Source organism: Aristolochia californica, unplaced genomic scaffold, assembly GCF_029961685.1.
Source record: "Aristolochia californica isolate CCGP_79_NKW_82.1479 unplaced genomic scaffold, dmAriCali1.0.hap1 SCAF_5, whole genome shotgun sequence".
NCBI classification, from domain to species: domain Eukaryota; kingdom Viridiplantae; phylum Streptophyta; class Magnoliopsida; order Piperales; family Aristolochiaceae; genus Aristolochia; species Aristolochia californica.
The window spans coordinates 1,386,968-1,409,286 of NW_027182214.1; the positions used below are offsets into that span (position 1 = coordinate 1,386,968).

General features: G+C 37.3%; 1 protein-coding gene across 1 annotated transcript; it reads right to left on the minus strand.

The window, feature by feature from the left end:
* Positions 1–14,836: 14,836 nt before the first annotated feature.
* Positions 14,837–20,964, minus strand: LOC137966305 (cytochrome P450 714C2-like). Its single transcript, XM_068812888.1, has 7 exons — positions 20,637–20,964; positions 20,488–20,540; positions 17,213–17,423; positions 16,496–16,722; positions 15,831–16,072; positions 15,384–15,747; positions 14,837–15,262 (listed from the first exon to the last, which is right to left on the minus strand). Exons 1-7 carry the CDS (start codon positions 20,962–20,964, stop codon positions 14,837–14,839), a joined length of 1,851 nt encoding a protein of 616 aa, XP_068668989.1.
* Between the last annotated feature and the right edge of the window lie 1,355 nt (positions 20,965–22,319).

A 22,319-nucleotide genomic window follows, 5' to 3' on the forward strand; every position in this document is an offset into this window, starting at 1 on the left:
TTCTCCTCTCCACACTCTCTACTCTGCTCACTCCTGCAAGCCACTTTTATTGAGTTGATTGGATGGTTTGTTATCCTTAGAACCACTAGTTATACTTTCCCCATACAATAACATTTCTTTTTTAAGAAATCACTCCAATCAATTCTCGTGCCATGGTTGATAATTCTACCTACTTGACACTTATCAGGCACTTATCAGAAAGCACCATTGAATGGATGCAATAACAAAAAAGAAAGTCGCTTATACAAGTCTAAGAAATGTAAGATTAGGAAATGAGAATTTGACCATTATTAGTCCAAAAAATAATTAGTAAAAATGAGATAATGATCAAAATTTTCTTTTCACTAATTATTTTTTTAGAATAAAATGGTCAAATTCTTATTTTCTTTTCCTTTCTTTTATTTTTCATGGGCCAAATAGACATCTTGGCTTTCCACTATGGGGTTCAATAGAATTTCTCAAGTGGAGTATCGAGTCAAATGAGCTCTTTCAACTTTGATTATGATACTTCACCAATGAAAGGAGGTGGTATATTTTGGTAGGTCTAATGAGAGATAATCCTTTCAAGCACTACGAGGAGAGATAATTTCCAATACCAATATGGGGTTCAAGAGAGTTTCAAATGAGGTCATTCAACTTTGATTATGATACTTCACCACTGAAAGGAGGTGGTACATTTTGGTAGGTCGAATGAGAGATAATCCTTTCAAGGACTACGAGGAGAGATAATTTCCAATACCAATATGGGGTTCAAGAGAACTTCAAATGAGGTCATTCAACTTTGATTATGATACTTCACCACTGAAAGGAGGTGGTACATTTTGGTAGGTCTAATGAGAGGCAATCCTTTCTTATAAGGACTATGAGGAGAGAGAATTTCCAATACCACTATGAGGTTCGAGAGAATTTCTCAAAGTGGAGTATTGAGTCAGATGAGGTCTTTCAACTTTTATTATGAAACTTCACCTCTGAAAGGAAGTGGTACCTTTTTGTAGGTCTAATGAGAGGCAATCCTAAAGGGTAGATGGGGCCTCCTTTTCTTATAAGGACTATGAGGAGACTATGACAATGTTTGAAATTTTGGAGCAAGCCTCAAATCCTTTTGGGATAATGATAATTTAGTAGACAATCACTTGATCATTTGGTGCATATTTTATACTAAAATAAAGTGGAGAATAAACAAGTTATAGGGATGTGGACTTCGACTTAGTGCCCTACAAAATAATCTTTGAGTAGGGTCCTTCATAAACAATTCTTTTTCTATTTGGTATGTTTTACATAAAAAAATATCCAAATGCTTTTTGCATTTGATTATTTTCTTTTGTTTTGTTTTTTAATCAAGCCAATAGTTAACTTATCTCATCCTTAAGTGACTTTTCCTTACTTAGACCAATGAGATCACTAGTTGGTTCATTTAAAAAATCACAAAAAATAATGGCTTCTTGATAGAAATGATTAAATGATATAGAAGCTCATGGAACCTATCTTAATAATAAATAAATAACGAAAAACCCGTACCATGCATGAGGAGAAATGAAGAACAGATAATAGTAAAAAATTAAATTAAACGAAAAGACTATTACCTCTTAAAAGAATAATAGCTAAAAATAAAATTAAAAAAATGGAAAATAAAATAAAATAAAATAATTAATTACATAACTCTTGAACAAGCAATACAATGTATTACTCGTATGTCTTAGAAGTATCTATCATTTTTTTCTTTTTCACAGTCATTTGAATCTTTGGGCTTGAGTCTTCTAGACCTTTTTGGTTTTTTCATAGACGTCTACTTATTACATTTTAATAAATTTGAATCAAATCTCTTGGGCCGCTAGTAAAAACCAAACATTTTTCAATATATGATGCATTTCAATTTTTTGAAACCATTGCATATTAAATAAGATAAAATCAATACTTTAAAAAAAGATAAAAATGGAAAATCAGGAAAAATAATAATAAAATTAATAAAGGGATCAAAAGACATAAATAAACAACATCAAGAATCAATAAATAGAAGTAAAAAAAATATCAAAATGAAAAATAATAATTATTAACTAAATAAAATCAGAAGATAATTTTTTCTATATTAAACAGTAAAAAACTAAAAATTAAATTAAATAATTATATAATTTTTAATAATTATCAATATTATTAATTTAGTTAATTAAACAGGTAAAATAATAAGTAATTAAAAATTAATATAATATGTTTTATTATAAATTATATAAATGAACTAATAAACAATATATACATAAATAAAAACCATACAAGTAATAATAACTAATTATTATATTAACTAAAATATATTTATGATATTATTCAAGTATAAATTTCAGTTGGATTTTAAAACACATATACTATTAGTTAAAATATGTAATAAAAAGGGTAAAGATAAGTAATTAATAAATTTAAAATTATAAGCAATAAAGAAAAAACTGAAAAATATTTGTAACTTTTTAAACTATAAATCTAATTGTAAAATTGTAACTTAAATAATTAATGAACATTAAATAATAAATGTTATTAATTATTTTAATCAATATAATCATATTAAGGTAAACATTCGGTAATTAAAAAGATGTTAAGGGTCTGTTTGAAACTCCTAGAAAGAAAATGAGAATTTGACCATTTTTTCCAAAAATAGTTAGTGAAAATTAAATAATGATCAAATTCTCCTTTTCACTGACTATTTTTGGGAATAATAATTGTCAAATTATTATTTTATTTTATTTTATTTTCTTTTTCATGGGATTCCAAACAGACCCTAAGTAATTAAAAACATAAAAGCAAGGAAATGGTTAAAACAGAAAACTAAAAAGAAAGAATGTAAATAGATTTACTACATTATTAGAGTATAAATTAAAAATAACAAAACTTTAACTTAGATAAATATTAATTAAAATAAGTAGTAGAAATAAAGAAGGTGAAATAATAACTAATTAATAAATTTAAATTAAAACCATAAGTTTAATAAGTAATAAAAAAATTAAAATAAAACCTAATGAGGAAAATGAAAAAAAATGAATAAACGAAAATGAAGAATAAGTAGTAGTAACCAAATAAAGTCAAAATTGAATTTTTAGATATTTTAAACAGTCAAATGTAAACTTAAAATAGTAAAATAACTTTTTTAATAAACATGCCATAGTAGTCATCTAACATATAAAAGTCTAAGAGTTGTAGGACACAATGTCGATATGACACCCCGGTGTAAAAAATATTTTGAGTAAGGCTACATGGGAATTATCCAAATTTGCACATAACAAACAGAAATGTTCTTCCAAGTTTGCATGTTCAACATCTTAGAATAAGCAAGTCATCAGATACATTTTACTCCAAGAAATATAATTAAAGGAAATGCAAATAGCCTTCTAATTCAACTTAGCAGCTCACAACCTGTTCACAAGGAGATTAACACCATTCCTAGGCTCCAAAAAATCTTGAAAGTGGGTGCATGGATATATCTGGGAGAGAGAGAAAATGCAAACTTAGAAAGGAGAAGAGACAAGACTACCTTAAGCTCTACCATGGCAAAGTTCAACCCCAAGCATGTTTGAATCCCTAAACCGAAAGGCATCTACACATATGGGTGCGTACAAGCATTCAAAACCCCATCCCTGAACCTCTATGGTCGGAACTTGTTTCTAGTCCAGCCCCCAGATTTCTGTGTCTCGGTGCAACTCAGAAATGGAGATCCAAATGGTGAAGCCTTTGGAAACACATATGCCTCCAAACACCGTATCTTCCAAGTTGTCTATGTAGAGTGTGTGCTAATAAGTTATTTTGAGATGTATGCCTAATAGAATATCACTTGTATGTGAATGAGAAGTTGTCGAGCTAAGCAAGAAAAGAAAAATAAGAGGTTGACAAAGAGAGGAAGAAAGAAATGTAGATATATAATGTTGTTAGACAATAATGAATCTAAATATTTATTTCATGGGTCTATAACTTCTCTTTATGAAAGTTATTTATTTCAAACATTTTTTGTGTTGTTACTTTTTTGAAAACAAGATTATTGTTCTTGCAAACATACTCCAAATGCAAGTTCATATGATATCTTACCTTCTCATCTACCTAGACTATCATCAGTCTCACGCCATGTACCGTCTCAAGAGATGGATTCGATGGAGCCACCATCTGAGGTGCATGATAGTGAATTTCTTGAGGATGGGATAAAAATCTACTAATTATTATCACTCATTTATGTTAAATTATATTTTTCTACTAGTAATTTAAGTTTTGTGTATATAAATATATTCACTCCATTGCCTTCCACATCATCTCCATCCACATTGTTTCCATTTGTTTCCTCACAGACAAGGTGATCACAAGGCTTGATCAAGAAGATCCTGGTGGAGAGTTTGGAGATTTGTATAGGAGGGCATTGAAACCCTATAGTCCACTTTTCACTCATTGGTTGGGTCATATCTTGAGGACTCATATAGAGGTGAAGGTGGAAAGGTTCAAAGCCTACACTGAAGATCAATTAACTTGTGTGTATTCTTATATTGAGGTAATGTTACAAATTACTCAATTAAAATTTCCCTTCTTACTTTTTTCTAGCTTGCAATGTTAAGTTTGATAATATTTTGTGTTATAGGAGAAGTTTAATATTGATATGAATAGTAATGCGGAGGCACGAGCAGTCGTGCCTTCTATACTGGGTGATACATTTCAACAACATTGGATTTCTATGCACGATGTTGGAAGACATGGCCCAAGCCCACACGACCAAGGAAAACTCATATATTGAAGTGCATTAGAAGATGGGCCCAAGCCCATAAGACCAAGGAAGACCCATGCATCCAAGAGAGATTGAAGTTGGGGTCAAGGCCCAAAGATCAAGGATAAGGCCCATAGGCCCACATACATTGATGGTAGGATGGTAACTAAAGAGTCATCTCATAGAGATGACATTTATGTAATTAAGGTAAAGTTCTAGGGTTAAAACCCTAAACTCTAAGTTCAGGGGTATTATTATAATATTTTAGTTTCATAAATCTATAAATAGAGCTTTAGGGGGAGGGTTAGAAATAATCAATTCTATAACCCTTCGTCCTCTAGTTTTCTCCCAATGAGTTTCTCTCCCTTTTTCTCCATGAGCTAAATTCATGGAGTCCTGAAAATCAACATAGTATCAGAGCTTTGATTTTCAGGATTCTGACTATGGTTTTTCAGGTTTCATTCTCCTTTGTGTAGGGTTAGAAAATTTTTTCTCTTCTTTTATTTCTTAGTCTCGTGCATTGTTTTGCTTTCTTATTTTGATTAAATCTTCCTGCCTTGAGTCTCTGAAGCCGAACTAACAAGTGCTAGTTCCTTAATTTTTTTTCCTTCCTGCTCATTATGATTGCTGTCTTTCGTCCTTGAAAACTTGTTTGAATTGCTCTACGGCCATGGCTTCCGCCTTGGTGTAGATGCCCGCGACTTTCCAGTACCCACACAATTCTCTGTGACTTTTTCGGAGTACTATTGACCGATGAGAGGCAGGATCATTGTCACTCTCATAAATTTCTCGAATGGCCCAGTAACGATGTCTCTGAAGAAGTCATCGTTGGAGTTGAGGTCGTTTGCTGTCTTCTTTTTCTTCTCATTCGGCCATTTTCATCTGCATGTTCTCTTTGCTTTTGCTTTTTACCAGGGACTTCGGCGTCGACGTACTATTAGAAGTAACACTGGGGGATATATGAGACTCACTCCTGCACCGTCTCCTTGGCGTCCTTGGATATCTTCGAGTTCGCCAACAACGCCTTCTTCATGATCCGACTGACGTTAACGATCGGAAGGAACCTGTCCTGCTCCCTCGACGAGAACTCGCTATTAGTGTTGCTGTTATTTTGTCTCCCCGATTCGTTGTTTGAGTCTGCCATTCGAAAACATTACGGTGGAAGAGTCTCTATTGGATTTTCCAAGCCGTCTCTGCTGTCGCTGTGATCCTGTGCTGTTTGGGAGCGTATTGTGGGGAAGATGATATTTCTGGAAGGTCTATTCTGGAGTGAAGTGTTTTTTCGGAAAGTCCTCTCTGTCAGGAATTGTTGTCGGAATGTTTCCTCCCGAGCCGAGCCGAGCTATGTTGCCGTCGAGTGATAGATGCCAGATTCTGACATGAGAACTTGGTTAATTATAATTGAATAACCCTTATAATTGTGTTATAGGTGGTTATTTATCGGTTTTCACTTGAAACGTGCATTTATTGAATTTGACATTAATCATTGCTTATATTGAATATTTTTCTCTCCTGAATGATATTTCATTCCTTTTAGGGTTTATTTCTTCTTGAAATTATTTTTATGGATTTAATTATGGAATTTCAGGAGAATTTTGGTGGAGAAGGAAATATTTACCAAAATACCCTTAGTGAAAGGGAGGCGATTTTTTAGGGCAAATCGTATCAAAACGAGAGCCCGTCGATGGAAACAGGGGGGCCGTTGACCAGAAAGAAGAGGGAAATAGGGGAGGCCGCCGACCGTTCGGAGGGGAGACCTGAGAGGGCTCCCTCCGAACGGTGTTCGTCACCGTCGTCCACCACCATCCGGCAACCGAGAACAGACCCGAGGAGAGCTTGAGAGAGTCTCCGTCGCAGCGAGTTCGAAGCTGCCATTCTCTGCTCGCCAGGTCGAGAGGTGACCCGAGAGGGCTCCTCCGGCACCGATTCCGCATTCCGACCATCCTCCGGCATCGATTACCCATTTCCAACCATTTTCGAAGCTATTTCGACTCCGACTGAGACTCGAGAGAGCCGGTCAGAGGATTTTGGCTCCATTTCATCGACCTCCGGTCGTCACCTCCGTCCGTCGGCTTCTATCCTTCTTCGCCAGCGTCATTTCTACCTCTGACCACTCGCTCTTGCTACCCGAAGCCATCAATTTCGGGAAATTGCAGCACCCGTGAGAACGAGTCTATTGCCCGAGCGAGAGGAAGGAGAAAGGGAGTAATCCATCATTTTCGAATTTAATTTTCTATAGTTTGAACTTAGGTTTTGAATGTTTATTAAATGTGATTTGATAATTAATGTTTATTGAATATTTGTTTTCCCGATATTTGATTAAATTAAATAGTTAGGGTAGGATTATAATTTAGGTTGGATTTTGGTATTTTAATCCGATTTATGTCTTTCACTCTATGCGCCCGAGAGGGGCTAGACGCAAGGATTGAGAAATCGGATCCGTGGTTACGTGGCGCTCGAGAGAGGCACGAATCACAGTAAAATCCAGAGTTGATAATTTTAGTATCATCACAATAGGAAATTGATTATCTGTATTCTATTGTAATCCGATCTCTGTCATTAACTCTAGGCGCCCGAGAGGGGCTAGACGCAAGGATTGAGAATCCGGATTCGTGGTTATGTGGCGCTCGAGAGAGGTACATATCACGATAAAATCCAGAGTTGACGTTTCCTGTTGTGAAAGTAGTTAACCAGATGATGGTTTGATAATTTAGGATATAATTAGTGTTTAGTTTAGATTAATTCATCATATTTGGTTAGGCTAGTTGACTGAAGAATACACAAAATTCAGTCCTCCCTGTGGATATGACCCTCGCTTCCCGCTAGATTACATGAACGATTTGTACGCTTGTGAGGTATAAAAGCCGATGTAATTAAATTCTACATCAAGTTTTTGGCGCCGTTGCCGGGGGAGGCACGTATTAAGTGTATTTCTTTGTTCTCCATGGTCTTAGGTTAGGATAAAAATAAAATAAAATAAAAAAAAAAAAAAAAAAAAAAAAAAAAAACATGCTTAAGACTCCTATTGGGATGTCTCCATTTCGCCTAATGTTCGGCAAAGCATGTCATCTACCTGTTGTGCTTGAGCATAGAGCTTATTGGGCCATTAAGGCTTTGAATATTGATTTGGCTCAAGCGGGTGAGGAGAGGAAATTGCAATTGAATGAGTTGGAGGAGATACGTCATGATGCTTATGAGAATGCCAAATTGTACAAGGAGCGAACAAAGCTTTTACATGATAAATTTATTTTTCGCAAGTCTTTTACTGTTGGGCAGAATGTTTTCCTTTATAACTCACGATTGCATTTGTTTCCAGGGAAGTTGAGATCTAGGTGGTCCGGTCCATTTGAGGTTACACAGGTGTTTCCTCATGGCGCTGTTGAGATCCGCAATCATGGAGACGGGTCCGCCTTCAAAGTTAACGGTCAGAGGCTCAAACCGTATCTTGAGAATGTCCCCACACCGGAGGAGGTGATGGTGATTTTCTTGGAGGAACCTGTCATTTCATCTTGAATGTGTCAGAGTCTGGCTTACGACTATAAACTTAGCACATTGTGGGCAATCCCCACGTTTCTATCCCTTTGTACATTACAGTTTTTTTTTTTTTTTGGTTTATTCATTCTTATTTGGGATAACCTTTGGTGTACTCTGGTCTTGATTGATTGGAGGTCCCCCGGCGATGTCGGCCCCATCATGGACTTGGGGTACTCTCTTGCCGGCTGAGAGCATAAATGGTTCCGGTAGTCAATGACCAGACTTTTGGTCCCTAGTTTGAGAGGTCTGTACTCAAACAACCGTTCTAGGATTGACCAGTTCGATCTTGAAGTATTGAATGAAAATCTTATGGTGAGTAACTTAAGGACTTGTGTTCAGCGCGTGATTCCTACTGCCTTCAGTGGCCAGTCACACGGAGATTTCTTCAAAGTGTGATGTGGGATAGCGGTTTCATCTATGGATAATTACCTACGGGTACGACTGATACGAGTAAACCTTCTTCGAGGGAGACTATGTATCATTCCTAGGGGTCTTTATTGACTTTTCGGTATTATTGTTGATGACCAAACACAGATGGTCCCACCTATGGATTTAGGAGCCCTGAGGGAGCTTAACCCTCACCCTGCTGGAGTATAACTAGCTAAGATGTTATTCCTTTTTGTAGTCGTTATAGTGTTGTAACTTTTCCCCATTGAGGACAATGTCAGGTTTAGGTTTGGGGGGGGGGGGGGGGGGGTGGGTGGGAACGACTCTTTTATGTCTTAGCAATAATTTTCTTTTGATTTTTGTTCGTGGTTTTCAAATTACTCCTCTTAGTATGTGGTTAACATTAGTAGAGTTAAAATAAGTTGCTCAAATGTGTTTCAAAATTTTTCGTAAAACTGTGTAGAATATGCCTATTAGAAATCTGATATCATTTGTTGTGATCCATGAGAATTCAGTGGGATAACTTACTATTGCATTAGACTTGGACCTTAGTTGGAAAAAGAGAACATGTAAAATCTAGTGTTGATATATGTCAGTCTGAATAGTCTTATATGCCTGTTTGAACTCATTCTTTTTTTATACCTCAGTGAAATTCCTTGTTGTAACGTATGAATGCAAATGGGAATGCTCTTGCTTGCAAAAGACAGATAACTTCAGAAACAGCTTGGGCAAACCCAGGGACATGCACCGGAACAGTCGATTACTTAAAAAATAAGTGCATGTGCAGTGAAGACGAATACAAAATGGTGGTAATACCAAAAGTATTCAGTGAAACAAAAATTACGCTGGTAATAGCAACAGTGCGCTGGTAATAGCGTAAAATGGTTTTAAATCTGGAAGCAATGAGTTTCCTTAACTTTGATGATGAATTGTAATTTGAAAGAAGTTGCAAGTCAAGATTGAAATTGGTATATTTCTTTTGTGTGATTGTCAGACAACAGGCTTACTCTACTATTTTCTCTTAATTGTGATGTGACCAGGATTTTATTGTTATATGTTGCCTTTTTGTTCTGTTGAAGTAATTGCTTATGGGTCACATTGGTTCAGGTGGAGTAACAATGAGTGTATTTGGATTGATAATATGCTATATTTTACACAGGTTTTCAAATTGCGCAAGATCTCATATGATTTTCAGATATTTTATGATACCAAGTGTTAGTCATATGCTAATGAGGAGTAAATTTTCTTCAATTTTCTTTTTATATTGTTGATTTAGATGATTTTTGTGGGTAAATTTCATGCAAACCCTCATGAGACATAACTCTTCCACTACTGTAAAGTAGGGGTTTAACGGCTTGTTGCATGCGCTTAATGCAATCGTGTTCCCAACAAAAGTGGCATTTTGTTTTCCTAGGCTTAATTTTTGTTATGTTGTTGTTTTGCTAGGGACTAGCAAAGACTTAGGTTTGGGGGTGTGATAGATGCCAGATTCTGACATGAGAACTAGGTTAATTATAATTGAATAACCCTTATAATTGTGTTATAGGTGGTTATTTATCGGTTTTCACTTGAAACGTGCATTTATTGAATTTGACATTAATCATTGCTTATATTGCATATTTTCTCTCCTGAATGATATTTCATTCCTTTTAGGGTTTATTTCTTCTTGAAATGATTTTTATGGATTTAATTATGGAATTTCAGGAGAATTTTGGTGGAGAAGGAAATATTTACCAAAATACCCTTAGTAAAAGGGAGGTGATTTTTTAGGGCAAATAGTATTAAAACGAGAGCCCGTCAACGGAAACAGGGGGGCCGTTGACCGAAAAGAAGAGAGAAACAGGGGAGGCCACCGACCGTTCGGAGGGGAGACCCGAGAGGGCTCCCTCCGAACGGCGTTCGTCACCGTCGTCCACCACCATCCGGCAACCGAGAACAGACCCGAGGAGAGCTCGAGAGAGTCTCCGTCGCGGTGAGTTCGACGCTGCCATTCTCTGCTCGCCAGGTCGAGAGGTGACCCGAGAGGGCTCCTCCAGCGCCGATTCCGCATTCCGACCATCCTCCGGCGTCGATTACCCATTTCCGACCATTTCCGAAGCTATTTCGACTCTGACTGAGACTTGAGAGAGCCGGTCAGAGGATTTTGGCTCCATTCCGTCGTTCGTCGATCGTCACCTCCGTCCGTCGGCTTCTATCCTTCTTCGTCGGCATCGTTTCTACCTCCGACCACTCGCTCTTGCTACCTGAAGCCATCAATTTTGGGAAATTGTAGCACCCGTGAGAATGAGTCTACTGCCCGAGCGAGAGGTAGGAGAAGGGGAGTAATCCGTCATTTTTTGAATTTAATTTTTCTATATTTTGAACTTAGGTTTTGAATGTTTATTAAATGTGATTTGATAATTAATGTTTATTGAATATTTTTTTTCCGATATTTGATTAAATTAAATAGTTAGGGTAGGATTATAATTTAGGTTGGATTTTGGTATTTTAATCCGATTTCTGTCTTTCACTCTATGCGCCTGAGAGGGGCTAGACGCAAGGATTGAGAAATCGGATCCGTGGTTACGTGGCGCTCGAGAGAGGCACGAATCACAGTAAAATCCAGAGTTGATAATTTTAGTATCATCACAATAGGAAATTGATTATCTGCATTCTATTGTAATCCAATCTCTGTCATTAACTCTAGGCGCCCGAGAGGGGCTAGACGCAAGGATTGAGAATCCGGATTCGTGGTTACGTGGCGCTCGAGAGAGGCACGTATCATGGTAAAATCCAGAGTTGATGTTTTCTGTTGTAGAAGTAGTTAACCAGATGATGGTTTGATAATTTAGGATATAATTAGTGTTTAGTTTAGATTAATTCATCATATTTGGTTTGGCTAATTGACTGAAGAATGCACAAAATTCAGTCCTCCCTGTGGATATGACCCTCGCTTCCCGTTAGATTACATGAACGATTCGTACGCTTGTGAGGTATAAAAACCGATGTAATTAAATTTTACATCATCGAGCGCCAGCTATGCGTTGCTATTTTTGGAAGTTGTCGTTGTCGATGTTTGGCTTAAGTCTCAGTGATATCTCTTATTTTGGAAAGGTTCTGTTTCGATTTCGTCATCGAGATTTCTCTGTGGGATCCTCCGTCCGAATGCTGTTACTATTCAGAAAGGAAAATTTCCTTGTTTTGAGCCGTTCGTTGGAGGAAGAAAATGATTAAATATTTTCTAAGTTAAAAAATATTATTTTAGCGCCTAAGTTCAGAAAGGTTAATTGATCACAATCCTGATTCGCCCGAGTCAACTCAGCACGCTCGAGTCAAGCCAGCGTTGAGTTAACCCAACCAACCACTTTTCTGTTTCAGACTGAGTCAAGTCGGACCAACCCGGACCAGGTCAACTCGGGTCCAGGTCAACCTGACGCTTACTTCTTAATTTCTGCCTCGATATGCATGCCCAAGATTTCGGCGCAACTCAGTAATTTTTTTTATCTGGCTGGATTATTATTTTTGAAGAATTGATAGATTATTCCTTGGTCAACATATTATTTGGTCTAGATATGTGCATTGGATTATTTCATGGGTAATATTACAAGGATTATTTTGGGTTGTGTTAAGTGGGCCCAAGACAAGCCCATTTAAGTTGCTGCTATTGTGTCTATTTTGATGAGATAGTATTATTGAAGAAGAGGTAGCCTCATACCATTATTTATTGTCATCCCCGTTAAAAAAAGAATCAAATTTATTATTGGTTGGGAGTCCATGATGAAGAAACTTCATCCCCGTCAAAAAAAGAATCAAATTTTTTTTGGTTGGGAGTCCATGATGGAGGAATTTCATCCTCGTCGAAAAAAGAATCAAATTTATTTTTGGTTGGGAGTCCATGACGAATGAACTTCATCCCTATAAAAAAAAGAATCAATTTTTTTTTTAGTTGGGAGTCTATGACGGAGGAATTTCATCCCCGTAAAAAAAAGAATCAAATTTATTTGTGGTTGGGAGTCCATGACAGAGGAACTTTATCCCCATAAAAAATATCAAAATTTTTATGGTTGAGAAACTTACTGTTATATTTATGTTACTACCCCCATTAATATCATATATTACTCTACCACTTGAGAGTCGTTGTCCTGTGGAGGGACACGGTGGTGGAGGTGGACACTTCAGAGCAATGTCTTAGCGGCTAGGAGTGATTTATTCTCACTAATATTATACCAGCTGGGCCTCATGAAGAAGAGCACCAGCGTGAGGGGGAGTGTTGGAAGATGAAGGCATATTATACAAGAAAAATTTTATACATCATTTGCAGCAAGTTGCGAGTTCATGTTATTCTCTCGCCCCCAGCTTGAGGGGGAGTGTTGGAAGACAAGGCCCAATCCCACACGACCAAGGAAGACTCACATATTGAAGTGTATTAGAAGATGAGCCCAAACCCATAAGACCAAGGAAGACCCATGCATCCAAAAGAGATTGAAGATGGGGTCAAGGCCCACAGATCAAGGATAAGGCCCATAGGCCCACATACATTGATGGCAGGATGGTAAATAAAGAGTCATCTCATAGAGATGGTATTGATGTAATTAAGCTAAAGTTCTAGGGTTAAAATCCTAAACCCTAAACCCTAAGTTCAGGGGTATTATTGTAATATTTTAGTTTCATAAATCTATAAATAGAGCTTCAGGGGGAGGGTTAGAAATAATCAATTTTATAACCCTTCTTCCTCCAGTTTTTTCCCAATGAGTTTCTCTCCCTTTTTCTCCATGAGCTAAATTCATGAAGTTCTGAAAATCAACACACGCCTAATTAGAGAGTGTGGAGGCTACCTTATTGTGTGTCCATTCCCTAAAGGATTTGCAGTGGTTGTGTGTAAATGTGTTTCTGGGAGAAAGGTTCGAGGTGATTAGATTTCTAGGGATTGTACTTTAAAATTACAACTATATTTTTACTCATGTATAATTTTCATTTGTTGAGACATTCCCAAGTAAAAGTGAAAAATGTTAGCAAACAAAATCTTCGATTTACTGTGGGGTCAAAGTCTTTTATGCGTATCAAAAAAGAAATGGTATGTATTATAATTGAAGTATATTTTATTTTCAAATGTACAACTAATGTAATATATTTAAATGTACGTGTCCTTCCATATCTGTGTGGTACAAATTGCTCTGATATTGAGCAATTTTAGAATACTCACCAGTCTCAGTACAGGTGGACTGGTGGTTTTGAAGAACAATATATAAGTGAAATTATATTATTAATTTTTTTAAAATAATACGTTTATTATAAGCAAAAAAAATTATAAATGTCTTGTGTTATTTTTCATAGGAAGTGATGCATCGGTTGGTACAAGAGGTACAAGAGGCTGTTGACCTGGTTAATGAGAGTGTCATTGTTGGTCGGGTTCATGGAGCTAGGTCTGTTTACATTAAGGGGTTGGGTTTAGCTCAACCGCTAGTAGTCAGAATAGCCCGACCATCATCAGCTCAATCAACGGCACATATAGTGGATGATTTGTAGGAATCTAAAGAAGTGGTCTTAACTCAAAAGCAGCTAAAAAATGTACAATTTTTGAGTAAGGTGACTGAATGTTGTGCTGAGTATGGACATCGTGCTAAGGAACATGAACTTAAGAGGAGAGCATAAAATAAAGATGCAATAGTTATTTTCAGCAGATACAAACTCAAAACAAGACACCCTAGATCCTCTCGCATATGGAGTATACTTTTTAATTATTTTTGTATGATTAATAATTTTTTATATTTTAATTTTGTTATAATTTTAAATATATTTTGGGATTGATTATACATATTTTGTTTATATATTTTTATTTAATTAATTATTTTATTTTGCAATGAATTTATTTATTAATTGGAAATTATATTTTTAAAAAATAAAAATCATATTAGAAATGATCACCCTTTGGCGACAAAATTTCTTATACTATTGTTTACTTATTTATTAGACAATAGAATAAGTAATTAGGTAATAAACCAAATAAAAAATAAATTTAGAATTTAGAAAATCATGAATACTATAAAAATATATTATCATACAAATAGAAGCTAAGAACAATGCCATTTTAATATATAACAAAGTCACTAAAAGAATATTATAAAAATCCTTAAAAAAAACACTTGAATCATTTTGATCTCAAACATATATTTAAATAAAATTTATCGAATTATTTTTTATACATAGTCAGGCTCACAACCTTTTCACAAGGAGATTAACTCCATTCCCAGGCTCTAAAAACATCTTGAAAGTGGGTGCATGGACATATCTGGGAGAGAGAGAAAATGCAAACTTAGAAAGGAGAAGAGACAAGACTACCTTCAGCTCTACCATGGCAAAGTTCAACCCCAAGCATGTCCGAATCCCTAAACCGAAAGGCATGTACACATATGGGTGCTCGCAAGCATTCGAAACCCCATCCTTGAACCTCTCTGGTCGGAACTCGTTCGCGTCCAGCCCCCAGATTTCTGGGTCTCGGTGCAACTCGGCAATGGAGATCCAAATGGTGAGGCCTTTGGGAACACAGATGCCTCCAAACACCATATCTTGAAAGGCCTCTCTAGCTACAAACGGTGCAGGAGGATACAGTCGCATACTTTCTTGAATCACCATTGTGAGCTGCAAGGCAAGACACCAACGTAAGATCATAATTAATATCACTGCAGCTTTTTTTACAAAAAAAAAAATGAGTCTTTGGCTTCAGTAGAACAAAAGTGATGTGAAGGAAAAGGCAGCTCACAGTCTTCATCCTCTTGATCATGCTGGCATCTGGATGTTGAGCTCCACAGACATCAACAATCTCTTGGCGAGCACGAGCTTGCCACTCTGGATTCAAAGCAAGTAGAAGCAAGGTCCATGTAGCAGCAATGGCGGTTGTCTCATGGCCGGCGAAGTAGATGTTCTTGCAATTGTCGACGACGAACCGGTCGGCCATGTGAGCTACCATGTTGTTAGACTTGGCCTCTTCAAGGATGGATTGTAACAGGTCTCGTTCGGATCTGGTAACAACTTCTTCTCTCCTTTCCTTCACCACTTTTAGTATCAAAGAGTTGATCTCCTTCTCTAACCTCCATGTGTTTCTGTTAGTCTTTGTGGGAAGATACCTTCAACACAAACAAGCATCACTTGTTAACGTTTAAAGATACAAGAAAACTCACTTTCAGTATCTAGGAGAAGTTTCACATACCTCAGGCCAGGGACCCCTCTATGTGTTGACATGGTGGTCTGCAATTTTCTGATCTTCTGGAATATGAATTGTCCTTTGAGATAGGAGCTCCCAAAGCAAGCCTTGGCAATAACATCAGCTGAAAGATTTCTCATGTCCTCATCAATTCTCATGTCTGTAATCCCCTTTTCCTCCATTTCAATCTTGCTCTCCCATGATTTCAAGAGTGGGATGGTTGACTCCACCATTAGATTCACCATGCCCTAACATTATTTTAGATGGATCAAATGTTGTTGTCTTATTGAAATTTTAGGAGTTTCATTTTGCAATTTTTTTCTTCTTCTTTTCATGGCCTTTATCAAGCTCTTGCTTGCCCTATGAAACTATTTTTGTTTCAAGAACATTAGTAAGCTCTGCACAGATGGAGGTGTTAGCCAAGTAGCCATCAAAACCCAAGTGACTTACTTGGTTTGGACCGGTTGGGTCAGTTTGGATTTAATAACACTAATGCATTGTACTAAAAGTGAAGCTAAATAAAAAAAAAATTATCATTTAGTAGGATCATCTGTGAGAAGAAGATTACAAAAAGCTCAGCATTTATTCTCTCACGGTTGAAATGAGTAGTTTAACCAACAAGAAAGAGGGGAAAAAAAAAAAAAACTAAAAGAATGGAGAAGTTAACGTACCTTAACCTTTTCCATAAAGAGCTCCGAGGAAATTAATTTCCTCTGGTGCGCCCATGCCAAACCATTGGAAGAAATGATTCCTTGCCCGAACATGGCCCTTGTATCTTTTTGATGATACGAGGGCCTACCCAAATCAAGGGACTTGTAAAGGTTCATCTCCTTCACAACTTCCGGTTGGCTCACATACATTACGGGCATACTTCCCAACGTGTATGTAAATATTGAACCTTCATGTATACAGAAGGAAAGATCAGAACGATAAACCTCAGTCTTGAACTATTCGAGTAAAAAGCCAAGCATTTAATGAACAAGAGTGGTAGGCTTAATCCACTACATGACTAACCTCAGTCTTGAACTATTCGAGTAAAAAGCCATACCTGATAAAGCATTTATGGAATTTACTAATACTTACTAGTGATTATTATCTTATCTCTAGAAATTAAGATAGGGCTTCGCCATGTCAAAACATGAACAAAATTGGAAGCAAAACCAACAAAATCTCTCCCTGTGGTTGTCTATCTTCATTCTTCTTACTTTTTATAGTTATGTACTGCAAGCCTACAAAGACTTATTGCAACTTCAAAGACTAAGTGGTGAAGAAAACAATAAAAATGAAGACGAGGGGTGTAGGCAACTTCAAGGACGAAACAATGAAGAAAACAGTAAAAAAACATGATTCAGAAAAGAAAAGAAGACGAGGGTGATGGAGTAACGTACCATAAAGCTCTTTCCACCGCTGAAAGTAAGGGAAGAGCCTCGAAATATACTGGTGATCCACCTTTCCACCGCTGCCTTCTTTCTCGTCCGTGGGAGTGGTTGCGGCCATCTGTTTCATCTCCTGGATGTTTCCCAACAGCAAGGAAGGCGGGGGACCTCGGATCCCTTGGCGCCGGAGCTTCTCCCGCATTCTCTCCGGCTTCCACCATAACTGGGTGTAAAGATACAGAAGAGTAGTCACAAAAGCCAGAAAGGCTAATGACAATACGAAACTGAAAGCTATCTCCATCTCTCTCTCTCTCTCTCTCTCTCTGAAAGCGCTCTTTCTCTATGAAAGCTCTCTCTGGGTTACGTCGACATGCCAATCACCATTTTATAACAGAAGTCTCCACGGACCTAAGAGTTTTAAAATGGTTTTTGAAGAAAACACGTTAAGGTTTTTAATGAAGTTTTTTATCTCCCAAAGTGGATGAACAGAAAGACACCTCCACCAAATCGAGAGGATACTGGATGCTTTTCAAAGGGTAATCAGTAATTGCTCATTAAATTACAAATTAATGAGAGAAAGATTGTAGGGGTCATATATGACCATTGGGTAGAAGTATTTCAGGAAGGTATTATAAGATAACTAACAAAAGTATTTTCCAAATTCGTAACTTCGATCTTATCTCTCAAGATCGAAACAAGTAGAATGAATAAAAGTAATATTAGGTTTCCATTTGCTTGCTCAAATCTTTCGGGTTGAATTTCAACTTCAAACGAGTACTCTCCTTCAGACTGCCACTGGTAAAGAAGTTTCTCTCTCTGATCAAATTTCTTTTCGAACTCTTCTCTTTCTCATCCTTTCTTTCTATTACTTTCTATCTTGTGAGTGTTTTTCTCCTTTTCTCCTGCTCAAAAAGTTTATTTTCTTCCTGTGGAGAAGGTATATGATGAATTTCAGGTCTAAATTTTCAAATTTGTCTTTCTTGTTATTTATAATGTTTAGAATTTCTCTCTCTCTCTCTCTCTTATCAACTGCTCAAGAGAATCATGTCTTATATTTGATTTTTTTTCTTTCGTTTGACCCGGACTCATGTGATCGACGTTGACTTAAACTATCAGGTGATTGAGTGACTTCACTGCTCAAGAGAATCAGGTCTTATATTTGATTATTTTGTTCTTTCCTTCGACTCTCACCCTGGTTTTTGCTTCAGTTCATCTGGGGGTTAGTGCACATGACTCAGGACATGATCTTCATGCGCATTACGCAGTTCATGTCCTGGTGTCGTTAGGGGGCGCCGAAATTCATGCCATATGTATGAATATACATGAATCAGGAGTTCATGTCCCAAGAGTAAACGGCGAAAAACGCTTTCCGCCCGATTTTGAGAATCATCTACATGACTCTCGCGCGGGGCTGTCTTTCGGGGCTCTCTCTGCCACACATCTCTCTGCCATTGCATTCCCGCAACCCTCTCTCATTCTCTGCTCCCTCTCTCGTCTCCATTCCCGCAACCCTCTCTCGTCTCCATTCCCGCAGCCCTCGCTCGTCTCCGTTCCCGCAGCCCTCTCTCATTCCCGCAACCCTCTCTCATTCTCTTCTCCCTCTCTTGTCTCCATTCCCGCAACCCTCTCTCGTCTCCATTCCCGCAACCCTCTCTCGTCTCCATTCCCGCAGAGCACGGGAGGTCGAGCTCTGTTGCATAGCTTCTCGGCCACCCTCTCTTCTCCCTCTCGGCGTACCGTCGGAGTGCCGCCTCTGTCGGCATTGCCCGCCGGCCGTCGCCTTTGCCTAGCCCGTCCCCGTCGCCATCGCCGTTGCCCGCTGGCTCACTGCAGAGGAAGTCGAAGATGTTTAATTTTTCCTAAGTTAGGAAAAATTAAACTATCTTCATAAAAATCATTAATTTATAATTTTTATTTATAAAATAATTATTTTTATTTATAAAATAATTATTTTGATTTTAAAATTACTATATTAAAATAGTGATTTAATATTCATAATTAAAATATTGTTAAAATAAATATTTGATAAATTATTTTGGCATAATTATCCGATTGCTATAGTTAATTAAACCAATGGTTTTAAATTTTGTGATAATATATTATTAATTAATAATACATAAAATAAATTATGTACAAATATATTGTGTGTTAAAGTTATGATTAGATCAATTTTTTCTCTTAAAATATTCATTTTTAGGTTAAAGTATATCATATTTTATTAATAAATTAATAACTTAACGTATTACTTTCGTTTTTTTATTTATAACGTTATTTATTTATTATTTGTAATTAATCATATACGTATTTCATTGGCTCATGTAATTACCATATTAATGCACAATAAAATATCTAATTCAATTAATAAATATATTAATATATTTAATTATACATTAAATAACTTATTCGTGTAGTAATAATGGTTGTTTTACCTAATTTGGGGTTTAAGGATTATGTTTTAATTAAGTGCACTGTAAAGGTTTAGAGATTCTCTTGTTTTTTATGTTTTTCTCATGTTGGGGCACTAACACTGGAAACTGTTTTCCAGTGCATATGAAGTCGTCAACACTAACACCAAGTGCGAAGATAATCTTCATGTACATGACTGACATGATCTTCATGTTGGACATGAACTTGATCTTCAAGAATCCATTTGGGGCACTAACCCCCCCCCATAGATGGTATCTTGGGATTCAGAGAAACTACTCTTATCGATTACAGAAACCCCTATACCCTCTGACTTCTGGAGGATTGTTTTCAAATGGAGGAGCTGATATAAGTTATTGGGCATCATCATTTCAATCAGAGATACGAATACTAAACATTAACATGGAGATCAATCTACAGGTTGGACCTTTAAATGTTTGAAATTTTAACTGGTTGGACTATGCTTCCAAAGCTTTTTCGATGAAGAAAGGATAGACAGGAGGAATAGACAATGGAGATGGTGTTGAAGGGTTATAGAAGCATCATATTATTCTTGTTCCTATCCCTTTTGCTGCCCCAACCTCCATTGTTATTATCAGAGGGTGAGGGAGTATCAAAGATCCTTCTTATGTTGATATGCTATTTGTTGTGAAACATGAGGCTATCACAATGAAATCTCTGGTATGATCAACGAAGAGTCAAAAACAAGGAAGAAGAACACAAAAGGTTTAACATGGTTCGGTGGTGTGCCTACATCCACAGGAGCGAGCGGCGCTAAATTCACTATATTAAAGTAGGGCTATATAATGTGTATTTATACTAACCCTACGTACAGAATAAAAGTACAAAAATACCCCCCTAACCTCACTATATGAGTCATATGCTTCAACAATCTCCACCTTGCGAATATCCACCCCTTAAGAAAAAAAAAAACATAACCTAGGACTCCACCTGGAACTATAGGTTGGGGCGTCTCCCATCTAGCAACTGGAGACATTAATCAAGTTCAAACAATGCTTAAACTTATCTGTAGTAACAAACTTTGTTAACATGTCTGCAACATTTTCAGAAGTGTGAACTTTTTCAAGCAGTAAATCACATGATGAAACCAATTCCCTGATCCTGTGAAACCTCACATCTATGTGCTTAGTCCTCACAGGAAACACCTGGTTCTTTGATAAATAAATTGCACTCTGACTATCACAGTGCAACTGAACTACACCTTGTTGGACACCCAGCTCTTTGACCAACCCTATAAGCCACAAAACCTCCTTGGCAGCCTCAGCTATTGCCATATACTCTAACTCAGTAGTAGATAGTGCAACTATAGGCTGTACCATGGACCTCCAACAAATAGGTCCTTCTATAGGCTGTATCATGGACCTCCAACAAGAGTAAACACATAACATGTGGTTGACCTCCTGTCATTTAAGTCACATGCATAGTCTGCATCCACATATCCCACAATTGAAGGGTCACTCTGTTGTCTGCTAGACATGATGCCATAGTCGGTAGTACCCCTCAAGTATCCGAAAATCCAATTGATTGCATCCCAATGCTCTCAAGCTGGATTTGGAAGAAACTTGCTAACCACGTTGACAGCTTGTGCCAAATCTGGTGATGTACAATCTGAACCTCATCATCTGTCTTTGGGCACTGAGCGGTAGATAATCTGAAATGATTCACTTAAGGTGTACTTACTAGTTTTGCATTTCCCATACTGAACCTGTCCAACTCCTTCTCAACATAGTTATGCTGAGATAGCCATAATCTCCTGGAAGCTCTGTCCCTGCGAATCACTGATAGATGCCATATTCTGACATGAGAACTAAGTTAATTATAATAGAATAACCTTTATATTTGTGTTATAGGTGGTTATTTATCAGTTTTCAAATGAAACGTGCATTTCTTGAATTTGGCATTAATCACTGTCTATATTGCATATTTTTCTCTCCTGAATTATATTTCATTGCTTTTAGGGTTTATTTATTCTTGAAATGCTTTTTATGGATTCAATTATGGAATTTTAGGAGAATTTTGGTGGAGAAGGAGATATTTACCAAAATGTCCTTAGTAAAATGGAGGTGATTTTTAGGGAAAATAGTATTAAAACAAAGAAAATCGTATTAAAGGGAAGAGGGGAGCGTCGACGGAAGAGGGGCATCGACCAAAACAGAACACCGGGGGACCGAAACAGGGGGAAAACCCGAGAGGAGTTTGCCACCGTTCGCCGCGCCACCGTCGTCCACCGCCGTCCGGCAACCGAGAACAGACCCGAGGAGAGCTTGAGAGAGTCTCCATCGCGATGAGTTTGATTGTGCCAGTTTCTGCTCGCCAGGCCAAGAGGTGATCCGAGAGGGCTTCTCCGGTGCCAATTCTGCATTCCGACCATCCTCCGGAGTCGATTACGTATTTTCGACCATTCCCAAAGCTATTCTGACTCTGACCGAGACTCGAGAGAGCCAGTTAGAGGACTTCAGCTCTGTTTCATTCTTCGTCGTACGTCACCTCCGTCCGCCGGCTTCTATCCTTCGTCGCCGGCGTCGTCTCTACCTCCGGCCACTCACTCTTGCTACCTGAAGCCATCAATTTTGGGAAATTGTAGCACCCGTGAGAACGAGTTTGCTGCCCGAGCGAGAGGAAGGAGAAGGAGAGTAATTCGTCATTTTGGAATTTAATTTTTTATATAGTTTGA

Coding starts and splice junctions, on each gene's coding strand:
- LOC137966305 (XM_068812888.1), bottom strand. CDS start 20,964: ATGGTACAGCCTATAGTTGCACTATCTACTACTGAGTTAGAGTATATG. Junction 16,723..17,212: donor GCGGTGGAAAGAGCTTTATG/GTACGTTACTCC, acceptor GTATACATGAAG/GTTCAATATTTACATACACG. Junction 16,073..16,495: donor TCTTTATGGAAAAGGTTAAG/GTACGTTAACTT, acceptor AAATAATGTTAG/GGCATGGTGAATCTAATGGT.